This window comes from Drosophila nasuta, chromosome 2L, assembly GCF_023558535.2.
Source record: "Drosophila nasuta strain 15112-1781.00 chromosome 2L, ASM2355853v1, whole genome shotgun sequence".
Classification (NCBI taxonomy): domain Eukaryota; kingdom Metazoa; phylum Arthropoda; class Insecta; order Diptera; family Drosophilidae; genus Drosophila; species Drosophila nasuta.
In genome coordinates, this window is record NC_083455.1 from 20,696,162 (window position 1) to 20,713,619 (window position 17,458).

The 17,458-nt window shown below is 35.5% G+C and overlaps 1 protein-coding gene across 2 annotated transcripts in view; it reads left to right on the forward strand.

Moving 5' to 3' along the window:
* Positions 1-359: 359 nt before the first annotated feature.
* Positions 360-17,458, forward strand: part of LOC132784932 (optomotor-blind protein) — a 39,592-nt gene continuing 22,493 nt past the window's right edge. Inside the window, exons 1-2 of one of the 2 annotated variants that reach the window (XM_060790847.1) lie at positions 360-1,042; positions 14,333-14,456. In XM_060790847.1, the coding sequence (XP_060646830.1) occupies positions 14,360-14,456 (97 nt within the window). In that variant the 5' untranslated portion in view covers positions 360-1,042; positions 14,333-14,359. The remainder of the gene's footprint in view (positions 1,043-14,332; positions 14,457-17,458) is intronic. The other variant, XM_060790856.1, reaches the window with a different exon arrangement.

Here is a 17,458-nt window from a genome sequence, read left to right on the forward strand (position 1 = left end):
TGTGTGTGCGCTTGTGTGTGTGTGTGTGCAGGACAGAGCGCACAGCTGTGCGAGCAGCACAACAACAGAACAACAGCGCGCTGCTTTGGCTGGCTGACAGCGCAGCGCATGCGCGCATAATAACGGGAAATGCATAAATGCACAGCAAGGCGGCGCTTAGGGGACCCCATAGCAAAGCAGCGCAAACGAAGCGAAGGCACGCGAGCAGCAAACGAAGCCCGAAAGCCGAGATGCCGACAAACCGAGAAGCCGAACCCAACCCCTGTTTTGCGGCCATCTTTAGACGGCGACGACAACAGCGACGTCAACGTTAGCGCAGCAAACGCAGCGATAGTAACAGAAACAACGTCGCAGCCTCTGCGTCGGCAGTTAGATCATTCGCAATCGACCATTGCACGCGTTCGGTTCACATCACATTCTGAGTGTTATATAGAGAGTATCAGCGTATAACAGTGTAGAACAATTCATGCAAAATCTACGTGTCGATAAGCAGCAAAGTTGCAATTGAGCATTTTCGGTGTGTCCTCTTTCGTCATCGTCTTCGTCTTCGCCTTCGTTGTTGTCGTTGCTGTCGCTGGGAGTTGTGAGAGTGTGAGTGAAAGACAAATAAATTTGCATCAATATAACAGCAAAAAAAAAAAAACACATTACAACGGCAATCCAGTCACGTGTGTGAGTTCGAGTGTGTGTTAAACTTGAAACTTTTTGCGCTAAATTAGAGCTTTGATTGAGTGTGACTCAAAAGTTTTGCCTAGTTCACACCTGGCACAATAACAGTTAGAAACATCAAGACAGAGAGAGAGATAAACGCAACACAAAACTTCCATTGCACGCACTCTTTCTTCGAACTTTTGACTTACCCGCTGTCTGTCAAGTGCTTTGAAACGCTCTTTAGACTTTTGCCGAAAAGTTTCTCTTTGTTGCTGCAGTTGTTGTTGTTGTTCTTGCTTTTGAGGCAGCCTCTCAAGAACTACACGCAAGGATTTTCTTTCTTCGCCACGCTTGAAGAATTACTGCCAAAATTTTCACGGACGGTAATAAGGTAAGTTTAACCTATTAGATACAAACGCTAGAAAAGAGAAATTCAATTTGAGTGTCAGCTATAGTAAGGTAGTTAAGAGAGTGGACGGACGGAAGATGCGAAACGATATCAATAAAAGATAACCATATTGATATTCTTAATGTTAAGTTCATGCAACGCACGTGCCTTGAAATCTGAAGATAATACTATTGAGGAAATTACTAACAGAAGTATCAATGAAAATATAAATATTTATCAATATATTAGATTACACAAAAAAGAACTAACATATAAGGGAATTTCATAATTAGTAAGAATATAAAATTAACATAAAAGGTTTCTTTTCACTTCAACTACGTATATTTGGTCTTATTTCAGCAACAAGAATTCAATAAATTGCAGATACATAATTTAGCTTATTATAATTGTATCTTCAATATAATTTCATAATTAGTAAGAATATAAAATCAACATAGAGAGTTTTTCTTTCACTTAAACTATATTTGGTCTTATTTCATCAACAAACTATATTTGGTCTAATTTCATCAACAAGAAATGAAATAAAATAAGTTTCAGATACATCATTAAGGTCATTATAATTGTATTTTAAATATAAATTCTTTATAAAAAAAAGGTACTAAATTTTTATATTGAAATAATACAATATAATAATGAATTTCTAAACCAATATAATAAATATCACGTTATGGCTATAAAGTTTCTACATAACTCTTTGGCTAAGCAGCTGCAAAATCAAGCTCTGATCAAAATTCTCATTAGTTCTCATCTCATCTCTCTTCTTCACTCTAAGCATCTCTATAAGTAAAGTTTGCCAACTTCAAATGCAATTCAATTCATTTCAATTCGCTTCAATTCAATTCAATTTCAAGGCACAAACATTTTGCGCGTAATTTATTTAGACGTTTTTAATTTGCATTAAAAAATTTCTTAATGAGTTGAAATTTGATAAAAATCTTGTACAAGTGTCTTCAAGTATGTGTGTGTGTGTGTGTGTGTGTGAGAGTTTTTTTAAGTGCCTCCACTCGAGGAAGAGGCACATCGAAAGTGTTTGTGTTGATGCCTTTCCTGTCAGAAATCGCACAAAATTCGTGAACACTTCAGAGCAGAAAAAAAGGATTTTATGCTTGTGGCATGAGAAATTTTTGTGTGGAGCATGAAGAAGAACAATAAAGAGAAAGAGAGAGAGAGAGAGAGAGAGAGAGAGAGATTGAAAAGAAAACTCTTTTTCAACACGCTGCTTAATTGACGACAGACCCAAAGTTGATCACTCCAAATGCAGTTTGAATAATTGATGGTAATTAAAAAGAGTGCCGAGCACTGCGGTTCTTCCCATTCCAAAATACACAAACTCCAATGCACCCCATGAGAGGATGAACTCCTCTTTTTTTTGCATTTCGAGGAGCGCAGACACGTGCTGGAGGGGAGCACAAAATCAATGGCCAATAATTTGCCAAACGAATCCGAAGCGCGCCAACAAATTAAAGCCTGGGTGGTACCAGAGGAGGCTACCAGAGGAGGCTACCTCTATCTGCCAAGTCTGTAAAGATGGTATCGCAAAAAAAACGAGCGAGAAAGGGAGAGAGAGAGAGGCAAAGCTACAAATTGAATTGATCAACCGCAAATTAATTGGCAGCCATGCAAACGCCATGTGGACTTCAGCTCCGACTCCGACTCCAACTCCTGGTCGAGTGGAGCTTGAGTTCCCCTCAATTGGGTGGGTGCCAGTTGAGGGGTCAACACACAACGATGACGATGGTTGGTTGCCAGTTCATTTTTGTTGTTGTCATCGCCAAGTTTCGATTCGTTTTCATTTCGTTCAACTCAATTAGGGAATGAGCGAGAACTGCGGGAATTGCGAATCGGGAATACAAAATGGGCATGAACAAGGTGAAAACTTTCTCTCTCTCTCTCTCTCTCTCTGTGAGGGTCTGCGCATAAAAATAAAATACAATTTGGCATATTTAAATTAGCAAATAGAATTATCGCACAAATGGCTATTCGGCATAGTTGGAGGTTAGTTGCCATGTTTATTGATTGCTTGATTGAATTGACTATCGAAATTGAAAACATTTTTTGAATGAACTGGGCCAATTGCTGCGCTTGGTCAACCATCAACCATCAACCATCATCGGTGTGTGTGTGTGGCGATAAGGAAAGCAACCAATTGGGAAATGTGATAAAATAAAAATATATTTGATCAAATTGTTTCGCAGGCATAAATATAGAAACGAATTAAACTTTGAAAAATTAGAATTCACGTTTTATATATTTCATTATAATAATAATTTCGGGTAAGCTAAATTTAGATCATCCTGAACGTTTGATTTAAAATGTTTTAGGATGAGAAAAACTTTATCAATCTGTAAATAAATCATTAATAATACAATTAAAAGTCGTAATAAACTGAGAATCTTTTCGGAAAATGCAATTTTATTAGAGATTTTGATAAAATCGAAATTTATTTTCTTTTTTACATATTTCATTAATAATAAAATTGATCAAATTGTTTCGTAGGCATAAATATTGATGAAAGAATATAAATAAATAAAATATAAATGAAAAATTAGAATTCACGTTTTATATATTTCATTAAAATAATAATGAATGGGTATGCTAAATAATAATGGGTATGCTAAATTTATATTATCTTGGACTTTTAGTTCAAAATGTTTTATTAGTCAAAAGGATGAAAAAAACTTTATCAATCTGTAAATAAATCATTAATAATACAATTAACAGTCGTAATAAATTGAGAATCTTTTCGGAAAGTGCAATTTTATTACAGATTTTGATAAAATCGAAATTTATTTTCTTTTTTATATATTTTGATTAATAATAAAATTGATAAGTATGATAAATTGAGATTCTCTTGGGAGAGTGTGGAATATGTTCTATGTTCCACAATTTTTCCCAAGAATCTCTCAAATTGTCAGTTAAACAAGCCGAGAGAACCCCCGAGGCGCAACAATAATAACAACAACAACAACAACAACAACAACAACAACAAGAACAACAACAAGAACAACTTGAACTGAATGCAGTTACCCGTTGGCAAATGCACACAAAAAGCAATTTGCTTTAATTAAACAGAAAATTCAATCAAAATATTTATAATAAAACAAAACACGAACCACGCAATTGTCCAGAGTGAAATATTACCAGCTCATATGTATATGGAAATGTATTCAAGAGTGTGTGTGTGTGTGTGTATGTGTGTGTGTGTGTGTGTGTGTGTGTGTGTAGACCTCCTATATGCGGGCGCCCCGAAGACGTATTCAAATTGAAGGGTTGGCTTTCGTCAAATGTCACCCGTTGCCTGCTGCCTGATGCCTGCCGCTTGCCGCTTGTTGTTGCCCCTTCTCGCCTTGCGTGTTGCACAATTGGCGACACTTGGACACGGATCGCAGTCGGAGCAACTGCAGCGGGCGGTGGGTGGAATGGGAGATGACTGGCTGGCTGCTGAGCTGCGCACATAATTCAATTTAGTGATATTTTCGTAGTCAGAGATTCCCTAGATAAGGCTGCATTATTTTAGGTACCCTGTAATTTAAACAGCAATCAAATAGAGTTTGTCTGCTTTATAAATACATTTTCGATTGTCAAAGCTTTAACTAGCGATCTCTACTTTCATTATTATAAAGAAGTAATCCTTAAAGAGTATAAATTCAGAAAAGAAACGAAAAGAAAAGAAAAGAAAAGAAAAGGAAAGGAAAGGAAAGGAAAGGAAAGGAAAGGAAAGGAAAGGAAAGGAAAGGAAAGGAAAGGAAAGGAAAGGAAAGGAAAGGAAAGGAAAGGAAAGGAAAGGAAAGGAAAGGAAAGGAAAGGAAAGGAAAGGAAAAAGGAAAGGAAAGGAAAGGAAAGGAAAGGAAAAGGAAAAGGAAAGGAAAGGAAAGGAAAGGAAAGGAAAGGAAAGGAAAGGAAAGGAAAGGAAAGGAAAGGAAAGGAAAGGAAAGGAAAGGAAAAGGAAAGGAAAGGAAAGGAAAGGAAAGGAAAGGAAAGGAAAGGAAAGGAAAGGAAAAGTTACTTAACATGCATCAATTTTATAAAAGTTCCTAATATCAAATTCTTTTTTCTTCCTCTTTATTTCCAATTAATTAATATTAAATTATCAGAAATACCTAAATAAATACCTACCTACCCACCTAATATAACATTATAATATAATATTGTTATTTCTTTTTAATTTAGTATTTAATGTTGTAGAATATTTTATAATTATATGAAACATTCCTCAGATTACATTACAATATGTTAGAAATCAAACCAAAAAGTTTCACAAAATTTACAAAATTTGTTCGGGACAATAATATCTTATTTTATACAGAATTAGTTTCAAAAATTAATATTCCTGAACTTAATTTTATAGAATACTTTATAATTATATAAAAGATTCCTCAGTTTACATTTGAACTTATCAGAAATCAAACCAAAAAGTTTCACAAAACTTACAAAATATGTTAAGGACAATAATATCTTATTTTATACAGAATTAGTTTCAAAAATTAATATTCTTAAAGGGTATTTTTTGGAGCTTGAAACTCGCCTAAATCGTGCCATTTAGTTCCTATATTTTTTTTGTGTTTTTTGGATTTTTGTGTTTTGAGCCTAGGCGCGAGCCAATTGACGCAATCAAATGCGCTTAATGCAACCGCAGCAGCAAAAACAAAACACAGCCAAAAACTGCAATCAACGCCAGAGACAGGGATGGAGAGAGACGGGGAGATAAAGAGGAGAGAGGAGGACGTGGACGTTGCGCCAGTTTAGTTTGATTATGTGGACGGACAATTCTAAAAACGGATGCACTTTACTTTTCGCAAAGTGATAACCTCATCAACAACAGTGAGCCGAGTCCCACACACACACAAACACACACCTCCTACACACACACACACACACACACATACATTCGTTGCACACCTCTTGGCGGCGTAAAATTATCGCGCTTTTAGGCACAGCAACAACAACTTGAAAGCAAATGAAAAAACAAAACTGCAGTTGTTGTTGCTCATGTTGCAGCTTCGTCTGTTGTTGTTGTTGCAGTTGTTGTTGTGTGGGTGGCAGGCAATTTCGCAAATGCGTTTAAGTGGCTCTAATGCAGGCGGGATGAGGCAAAACGAGGCAGCGATTGCAGCTGACTCGCACGTGGATGCAACAACGACAACAACGACAACAACTATAACGAACTCGAATCTCTCATTCTGTAATTCTCTGTTTCTGATTCTGATTCTGATTCCGATTGCGATTCTCTGTCATGTCTGGCTATGTGAATTATGCCAGCTCGCGAAATTTCACGTCTATCTCTCTCTCTCTCTCTCTCTCTCTCTCTCTGTATTCTCAGTTGTTGTTTTAAGCTCGTTTAGTCGCGATTCGCTGAGATTTTGTAGGCTCGATAAGTCCATTAGGGCATGAAGAGGAATCACGAGTATGTGTGTGTGTGTGTGTGTGTGTGTGTGTGTGGAGTGACGTTATGGCTGTGACTATGACCTTGGTGGTTGAGCCACCAGATTTGCCAGACAGGGTATTGTGGAGGGGGGGGGGGCGGCAGATATCTGGGTTAGTTGTCCGACTGTGGACTACGGATAGTGTCGCTATTACGTATGTGAAAGCGTCTACGAATTTATACTCTTTAAACTGTCTGACAGAAAGAAAGATTTTTATTCATAAATTAGTCTGCTGATCCTGATCTGTGAAATTAAGACAAGATATGAGGGAAGTAATTTGATCAAAGAGTGTTATATATAACAAGTAACTTTAGTTTTTAAAAGTGTACAATGATGGAAGAAAATGAGAATATTTTAAAAGATAAATTAGAAAGGACAAATGATTAGGAAATTTCGTAATAGAATAATAAAAAATGTAATAAAGTAAAAATACCACTTATATAGTACTTTTTTCATATATTCAGCGGGGCTCCTAAAAATGAAAATGTCGGTTTTAGTCCCAAGTAAGTATTAAGATATAATGAAATTGAAGAGAATACGGATATCATAGAAGCTAAATTAGAAAGGACAAAAGATTAGGAAATTTTATAATAAAGTTCTAAAAAATGTAATGAATTAAAAATACTATTTATATGGTATTTTTAGATACAGTGAGTATAATAAAATAGAAGTTTATACGCAGGGAATATTTAAATGGTATTTTTAGATACATTCAATATAATAAAATTGAAGTTTAAAGGATTATACATGAAGAAAATTTCAGAAAAATATAAAATCAAACTAATGTAGTACAACAACAAAATTGTCAAATATAATTAGGTACATTAAAATGTATACAAAAAGCCGTAGAATACAGTTGAGTGTAAAATTGTTAAAAAACGTAAGAAAAAGATTTTAGTACTCAACAAAATTACAAAGATAAATAAAAATTGCATAGAATAAAATTAAAATAATACTAAAATTGCGTAAAAATACTATTTTGGTAATGTTTTTAGATACATCAAAATCCAAAAAATAGTAATTTATCAATATAGTCACTTTCAATTTCATTATTCCGCATCTTTAACAATTTACGTAAATTGATGAACTTCCAAAACAGATGATTCAGCATCATTGTCAACGTTTCACTCTGAATAACTTTTCAAACAAAATTCAACTGCCATAAAAATGCATAACAAAACCAAACAGCAAATAAAAAACATTGAGAAAATAATAAAAATTAACTCAAAATTAATTAAAACGCATCAAAATGTAATGCAATTTGCAGCAGCGACGTCTGATGCGCATTATGCAACTGCAACTACAACTGCAACAGCAACAGCAGTAAAAGTAATATAAATATAAATTAATAATGTCACAAAAATAACAACAACAACAGCAACAACAACAAGGCCAGCAATTGCATTAATTGAGCAAACAACAAAGTGGAAATGCGTCTGCGACAGTTGCTCCGTCCAGTGGCTGTCCAACTGTACAGTTGTCCAGTCATTCAGTCGTCCAGTTGTCCAGAGTAGCAGCTGGAATTGAAACTGGGGCTGTGCTGGAGCAGACAGAACAGACAAAAGAGTGTGCATGCATATTCATGTCGACCAATAATGCCAATGCACTTTGTTCAGTACGTGTAGTCAAGGCACGACTTTAGAATACCGTCACCACGTCTCTAATTAAAGCGGGCAAATAATTAAAAAGCCCAAACGTGAAAAAGGCGATATTTGACCTTTTTTAAATAAAAAATTATTTAAATTATAAACAACTTCCTTTTTCAAAATTTGTTCTTTTCATATATAGTAGAAATAATTAAAGATTATTGGAAAAAATATATTAAATCGATTAACATATTTTTACGAATTTTACATCACCTTAAAGTCAGAAGTGTCAAACATGAAATAAATCTTTTGACCTTAGAATAACAAAATTACTTTTGTGAAATAAATTAATGAAACCTTACGAAATTTATATTTTTATTCGATATTAATATATTTGACTTATTATATGTTATATGTATTATTCTGCATTTATTGGAGCCTATACTTTTTTTGACTTACTTTTTTTATAAAAAGTAGTTGATAGAAATTATATTGTTACCATTTTGTGGAATCAAGTATTATTTTATTGATATAACATTAATTGGAACTTTGTCAAGTAATAAATCGTTTATGTTATTTTCAATATTTCATCATACCTTCATATATTTGAATCCTTTTTATGAATTTTTAATTCCTCTTTCATTTTCTTGATGAGTTTCAAACATATTTAATATTTTTCCCACTCTGAATATGAAATTATGGATTATATAACAATAATTTGAACTATGTCAAGTAATAAATCGTTTATGTTATTTTCAATCTTTAATCTACCTTCTTATATTTGAATATTTGAAACGTATTTAATATTTTCCCCACTCTGAATACACCCTTTTTAAAATGATGGCCCCGATATGAAAACAAATGCACTCGCCGAGCGATAAAAAGTTGTCGACTTCGCTTGATTAATTTGAATTAACCAAATTAAAATGAAACACAAGTCAATCAGCAGCAGCGACACCCAGCAACAAGGGGAGCAAGAGAGAGATAGAGATATATATATATGTATGTACTATATATACAATATAAAAGGGGGAAGCAACTCCAAATGCATTGGCTTGAAAAGCGCACGCAACAAACAAGCATAAAAAATATTTGTGAAAAAAAGCACACAAAAATGTTACTAAATTTTTAATTCCATTAACGCTGCGTGGAGTGCACACAACACAAACACGGATGTGGATGTGAATGTGGCAAAGAGAAAGCAGACAATGGAGGCGACTCGAATGCAGTTGCCGTTTGCTGTGTTGCTGTGTTGCTGCCTAATGCAATTGGGGTAGACTGTGGCAGCCGCTGGCTAATCCTACAGCTCTGATTGAATTTCCCGTTTTGGCGACGGCTCGTGGCAGAAACTAGCGACGGCTGCTCAACTTGCCACACGGCGCATACACACACACTCAGACTACGTGTGTGTGTGTGACAACAAAGGCAGCTCCGAGTCCGAGCTTAGCACACAGATTTGCCCAGTTTTGTCAGCGCCTGCTGCACCTCCAGCTGTGGCAGCTTCTCCTTGTCTCCTCCTCCTTCTTCCTCCTCCTCTTCGGACAACTCATCGAAATCGTTGCGCTGTTTAGTGCGCTGCTAATTGAGTTTCGCGTGTTGCACGGGGGTTGTGTGTCTGCGTCTGCCTCTGTGTCAGCGACAGCGACAGCAGCGTGTTGCATTGTCTACGCCTAGGCCCAAAAGCCGCTCACAAGTGCATTGCGTGCAATTGGATAATTGAATTTGCAGTCAGCGACTGTGGCAAGTGTTGTTGCAACCGCATCTGCAACTGCAACTGCGTGTGTTTGCCGCTCACAAAGTGGCCCCCAAAGTGTGTTAATTACTTGCCCAGCCTAGAAGCAGGCAACACTTTTTGTCAGTCCACAAGGTTAATTTCTTTAAAGAGAATCAATCTCTTAGGGAGCTTGAGCTTGAGGTTGGATTTTTAATGTGTATTCAGTTTTGGGTTGTTATGGTATTAGCTTTCTTTTACTGATTAAATATCTCAACAAATATAAATATAAGAACTAAACTTTCTTTGTAGAATCCATTTACAATTTAAGATTTTCATTTTTATCATAATGAAATTCTTGAATTTTCGAAAGAACTTGTTTAATGTTTTTGTTTAAGCTGACTTTTACAAAATTGGTTAAAAATCCTTAAGCATAGTTAAATATGTAATGATCAGAGTTAAATATATTTTTAATAATTATTAAATGAGGAACAACTTAATAAGTAATTTTACAACACAGGGATTATAAATGAAAATAAAACCAAACGTCAATACAAAATAGAAGAACTACATCAGTGTTTAGATAAAGTTTCTTTTAAGCTAAGAATATTTAGTTAAAAGTTTAAATGAAATATTAGTATTCCTTATTAAACTAAAAATAAACATTAATATCATGTTTAAATATGCTATAATGAATTACAGATATTCCATTGAAATGAAAAATAATACAACGAAATTGATAGGATATTAATTCTTTTAGTTTAAAGTAATTATAAATTGACTCATTTTTGCTATTATTATGTATTATTTTATTTACAACTGTAAGCTTTATCAAACGACAAAAAGTCATCTTATAGCTCGTCTCTAATTTGGCATTCAATTTGATACAACTCTGGAAAAAGTTAAATCAATTTGCAGCATAGAACTGAGTGCTTAATAACCAAACAAATGCAATGGCGAGGACAAAACTAGATAGTAGATGCATTTCTCATCAATTTATGATATGGAAAAACATTTGGGAATAGAATTACAGAATGTTTGCTTTCATATTTTCGAGTGGACGGAGTGTTGTGTTGTGTGCTCGCAATTTCCTGTGCTCGCATTTCTAGTTATATTTCAATTTCAATTGCAATTAAAATTAATTGTGTGCATACTTCTGCATGACACATTACAGCTGATGGCATGCCACACACACTATATATACATATATATAGTATTTGCAACGCAGCCATCCAGGGAGACGCAAACGCAACGCAACGCAACGAATCCATTCAAAACTCATGAATACAACAACATCAACAAATTTGTTGCCGCTTCCTTGCGCCATTTTAATTTATTTGAGTAAATTTGTTAAAAAACTTTATGAATTTTATTTATGGCCTGCACACGTTCGTTCTCTCGCTCTCTCTCTGTCTCCCTCTCTCTGTCTGTCTCTTTCGCTCTCTACCCGCTGTGGACCACAAGTGTTAGCATATCATGTTACAGACTATTTCCGCCAAATTTACACACGCAAAATAATTTAACGGCATCAGGAGGACGCGCGTTTGCGAATGCGGCGCGGTTATCCTCGACCTCGCTTTCCTCCCTCCTCCTCCCCTCTCTACAACTGTTGCCAGCTGCGTCCCTGAGCTGCGTACAGCGTGGCGCCAATAAATTTCCATTTAGTCAGCATCAACAGCCGAGCCAAAAGCATCACCTGCAGCTCCCTCCCCTCTATCCTGCCCCCTCTCTACGCTCCTGACCAGAGCATTCCATTAGAATTGTGAGAATTTGTAATTTTGCATAATTGTTGTATTTGGAGTCCGTCGGCCGCAAAACTCATTTGCCAAATGGAAAATTGCCATTTCGTGTCTAATGTTGCACATGCGGCCACTGCCTCCTCAACCTGCCACCAACAACAGTAACAACGACAACGATTCTCCTCACTGTGCAAAGTTTTAGTGGCACCCGAGAGTTGGGAAGCTGGTAGGTGCCATGCTAACGTTACCCTGTAACTGTTGTTAGTGAATTAATTTCCATTGAATAATTTATGCTGAATTATTTGGGCGTATTAAATAGACCGGCTCGGCCCGGCACATCGGTCCATGCACATTTTGCGGGCACTGTTTCCGTTCCAACTACGGCTTAATGGTGTGGCCCAAAGGGGCCCAGCCATGCATATTACCCGGAGAGTAGCTTGTTTTCTGCCCATAATATGTATCATATGTCTGTGTGAGTATTCGCACACATTCACAACGTATTCGCAGTCGCATCGTGTTGACTGACCCCGGGGTGTTAAATGTAAATCAAATCAAAATGCTATTTCTGAAATTGATTTTTGAAATTTTAATGGCACGCTATTTGGAATAGCATTTTAAATAGTTTATTGTGCGCAAGTTGTTGTGGACAAACTGCGAGATTTGCTCTGCATCTAACATATAATATAATATTTATTGAGTGGATAAAAGCTAAACAGTTAATGGAAGTTATAGTTGAAGAGAGTTTAGAGTTGAATTGTGGAATGATGGATTTCATGAACATGCAAAATGATAAAGTTAACTGGATTATAGAAAGAAATTGAATCTATTTAAGTAAAGTTAACAGATTTCAAATCGAAGCTTAAGAAAGTAAAGTGATGAAGAGATTTTAATAGGAAATAACATATATGTTTATCGTAGTATAAATTGTAAGCTAAAATTCTAAATGGTTTAAGAAGAATTTGCTAAAAAAAAATGTAAAAGATTTACTTAGAAAATACAATTTATATTCATGAATTAAGTGGTTGTGGACAAACTGCGAGATTTGCTCTGCATCTATAATATTTATTGAGTGGATGAGAGCTAAACAGTTAATGGAAGTTATAGTTGAAGGGAGTTTAGAGTTAAATGGCGGAATGAAGGATTTCAAGAACGTTCGAACATGCAAAACGAGCTCAAGTCCGGGTTTATTAAGTTAACTGGATTATGGGAAAAGATTAGCCAGAAATGTAATCTATTTAAGTAAAGTTAACAGACTTCAAATCGAAGCAGAGTGATGAAAAGATTTTAATAGGAAACATATGTATATCGTAGTATACATTGCAAGCTGAGATTCTAAATGGTTAATGAAAAATTTACTAAGAAAAATGTAAAAGATTTACTTAGCAAATACAATTTATATTCTTGAATTAAGTTGCTGTGGACAAACTACGAGGTTGGCTCTACAACTATAATATTTATTGAGTGGATGAAAGCTAAACAGCTAATGGAAGTTATAGTTGAAGGGATTTTAAGTAAATGTAGCAGATTTCAAATCGAAGCTTAATAAAGCAAAGTAATGAAAACATTTTAATAGGAAATATATATACATATATCATAGTATATATATAGATTGTAAACTAAGAAGAGTGTGTTTTTAGATCAAATATATTTTATTAGAAACACACAATTAATTGGTTAAGAGTTTCTCTTAATTTAATTCAAAAATATAAATTGTATTTGCTAAGTAAATCTTTTACATTTTTTTTAGTTAATTCTTCTTTAACCATTTAGAATCTTTTGTGATATAATAAGCACATTAATCAACTTAGAGCTTCTAAAATTTCTCTTAGTAATAGTGTGTATATGTTTTATATAAATCATCTTCTTAAAAATACAAATTACTAAAAGATATTCACTAAAATACTTTTATCTGTTGTTATTATATTTATGTCAAACCTTTTCTTTATGAAGAAAAAGAAAATCATATAAATTGTCTTGTAACAATCTTAAGAGCAATAGGATTTTCTCACAAGTATCATTTTCACATCATATAAAGAAACTTTCCTAACATTCCCAAACGAACTGTGGTGAAAGTAAGCACTCGACATTTTCCCCTTGAACTTTGACTGGTAGATTGAAGTTTTTCCAAGAGATGTGGACTATTCATGGACTAATTAAGAGCTAAACATGCAAAGGCGCCAACTGGGCGGCAATTGCACTCATAACTGATGTTCAGTTGATGAAGCAAGCTAACTGAACTGACAGATTGACAAACTGACAGACGGACAGAAAAACTGAGTGAGTGAATGTTGCGACTCTTTTGCGGCAAATGCAATTAATTTAAATCAATTGATTCGTTTGAGGACAATTTAATTGTATGCAGACAGCAAACTGCACTAAGCAACTGCAAAAGAGAAACGACCGAAAGAGAGACAGAATGAGAGAGAGAGAGATGAGCGAGAGGCAACAAATGAAACACAAATCGATTGTAGATTATTTGTCATAAGGCTGTAATTGTCTTTAATTGAATCGAATTGAGTTTGAGGTGCATATGACAACATTAAAGGCGACGCAAAGTCGGCCCGCATTGCAGTCAGCATCGCTGTCGCTGTCGACGTCTTCGTCATTATCATCATCATCATCATCATCAATTGAATTGCATTTAAATTACAAGTGCGCCCCAGCCTCAAATAGTTGTACGTGATTGGCAAGTAAATTAATCAAAATTACTGACAATCTTTAACCAATTTTCGCTGTTTTCTCAATTGACAATCTGTAACTTTGTATCTGTATCTTATGCATCTTTCTTTATACTTGTTCTCTTCTCTTTGCAGCTCGGTCCTGCAGCTGCGGGCAGAGGAATGTTTTGCTATCAGTGCCCGCCCGCCCTGCATCCCTGCGGACCGCATCCGCCCCGTTTGCCCACACTGGACTATCCATTTGCTGCCACGCATCCATGTGAGTATGAAACTATGAAACGCTTCTTCTACAAAAGTATCTGCCAGATACATCTAGCTAACAGATGCTCTGTTTTTGAGGCAAGTTGAGTGCCTGGCAAAAGTGCAATCGCAACTCTCAATAGAAGCCGAATTAAATTTTAGATAAAAAGCCAATGATAATCGTCGACAACGGATTATATTCGACTCGTCCTCGCACTCAAAGTATCTTCTAGTTACATTAACGAATTATTCTATTAGTGGCACGCTGTACGTGCTACACATACACACACATATACTGGGGTAGAAATTGGAATGGGTTTTGTGTCGCATATCGGATTACATGAAGGCACATGTCGAGGGTTTGTTGCATGAATTATGCGCAGAAGTTTTGTGTCGAAACGGTCAGAGGGTAAGTGTGTGCACAAGTGCCAATAGCACAACGAGACAGACAGAGACAGGTAGCATCAATCACACAGACATGGCGAGAAAAAGAGCGAGAGGATGAGACATAGCGACAGAGAGAAAAAGATTGAAATAGAGAGAGAAAATCAACTTGGTTCTAATTGAATATTCGCAAGCTTAATGAATGAACTGGTGAAATCGATTACAATGGAGATAATGTATCTTAAATACATAACAATTCTCCAAGGCAGAGCTTTGAAGTATTCGGCATAAATTATATTATAGAAATTGAATAATAATCTTAAGGTTGATCACAATTACTAATATGAAATGTATATCTAGAACCTATATCTTAAATCTCTTTCTTTTAGAAACATTTTAAATTTTAATGAGAATAAATTGGCATCTGTATTACAAGTAGAATAGCATAGAAAGATATATACTTAAGAAAGTAGTCGATGTAAACAAATTAAGAATAACAATCTTAAGCATGAGACTAATTACTAATAAAAAATATTTATTAAATAACTGTAGCATTAATATTACTTTCTAGTTCCCTTTATATCTCATGTTTGCGCAAGGTGAAACTCTATAGCTTAAAGAAAATATAACGTTTAAATTGTAAACTCTAATGAAAAAGAACTTTACTGTATTCGAGTCTTCCATTACAGTTATACAAATAAGATGGAATCTTTAAAGTTAATTTATTTATTACTTCTAAAACTCCATTCTTAATATTTCGTGTTGCTTAAAATTATTTTGAATTAATTCGATCAAAATGTTTACCTTACGTTTATTTACAAATTGAAATAAGTTTTTAAGTTCTTTACTTGTGACTCGGCTAAGCTTTTAACTGCAACGAATGGAATGCTATCAGCTATGCACTTGAGTTGCACTTCAGGCACTGATAGCAAAAAGGGCTCTCTAAAAGTGCTTCAACTAATTTTTTGTCATAACTCGCGATGCAAAAAGTCAGTGAACGAGTCATTCAGCCAATCAGTCCATCAGTCAGTTAGGACAGCCGCTCACTTATTGACAATTCGCGGAATGGCAAACGCATAAAAATTCCATTAAACGCCATTCGTTGAAATGTCGAAAGAAAACCACAGAGCAATTCGATTTCCTATTCCTCTCCCCTCCACCCTCCTCCCCTCCACTCACGATAATAAACTTCGCCTTTTGAGCGAGAGCGAGCATGCAGAGGAAGCTGCCCATCATTGCCATATAACTATAATTGAATAAAAAAAAGGAATAAAAAAAAACAAAAAAAAAGCGAAGCGAGGCGGCAACTCAATCGATATTCAGAGTCAGAGCCAGAGTCAAAGGAGTGCCCAAGAAGTGGGAGGTAAAGAGAGGGAATTTGTTGGGTTTGGTTGGATTTCGGATCATGCAATTATTTTGGCTTTGGCATGCAAATTGTGTGTGTTCAGCTCTCGGCTTTGGAATGTGCGAAAGTGTCGCGGGATACTGCGACTTAATAACCGCTGTCGATGCAGTCGATAACCGAAGCCCGATTTCGTCAGCATTCAGCGGCATTTATCTATCGAAATCAAAGGTGCCACCTGCCGCCGAAAAAGCACTAATCGATTACAGTTTTTTTATTTCGGTGGGGAGGGCAATAAAACTTAAAAGGTGCCGACTGCAAAATTGCAGAGCATTTAAGTTTAAGAGTTTAGTTTTTCGGCTGCCTGAGCTCAGCTAGTACAGTGTAATGGGATTATCCTCAAGACTTACGAACGCATTACACAAGAGGGAGAAGGAAAAGGCAGAGAGACAGGATACGTATACTATTTGTATGTATTATGTATGAGGTAGCTGCACGTACTGTATTTGTGCCTCACGTCTTTGCCCCTAATCAGCTGCCCAGAAGGTGCAAATTCCATTTGCCAAAACACGATGCTGACTTATTCAATATGACAGACAAGACAGACAGCTACAGTTTGAGTTACAGATACATATAGCAGACATACTACATACATATATAGTATTTACAGACAACTTATGCTCATGATGAGAGGCAACAACAAGCAACGCATATTTGTGGCTTATTAGCTAACAAATTCAACTGTCGCTTTTGATTTCAGTTAGCCAACACAAGGAGTCGACTTCTCGAAGTAGCAAAGGTGTCACTAATGCAATTTATGAGTAGATACTTTGGCTAATTCTCAAACTACAGCCACATCTAATGAGTTGAATGCGAAAATCTGTTGCAAATTACAAATGCTAAGCGGCTTTTGAAATGATTATTAAACCAGCTTGTAAAATGATTGAGTATATTGAAATGCGGGAGAAACTGAGAATCCAACTGTAATAATATAGAATATTTAAGTTCATTTTAGTTGGTTTGCTAAGCTTGAACTTAAATCTAATATTGTCAGGCCTTTATCTAATATTGCCATTAGTATCTTCAATTTAAAAGCTACATTTCCATGGTCAAGATAACGCACAAGAAACCTCAAATCAAGTTATGCCAAAGTTGTATCTGTAAAGCACAGTGTTTATGTGCTCTCGTATATCAAATATTTGAGGTATCAACTGCGACACTTTGCACAAATCAAAAAGCTCAAAAATTTGCATTCCTAATTCAATTTAGTTTCGTTTCGTGATTCGTAATTCGTA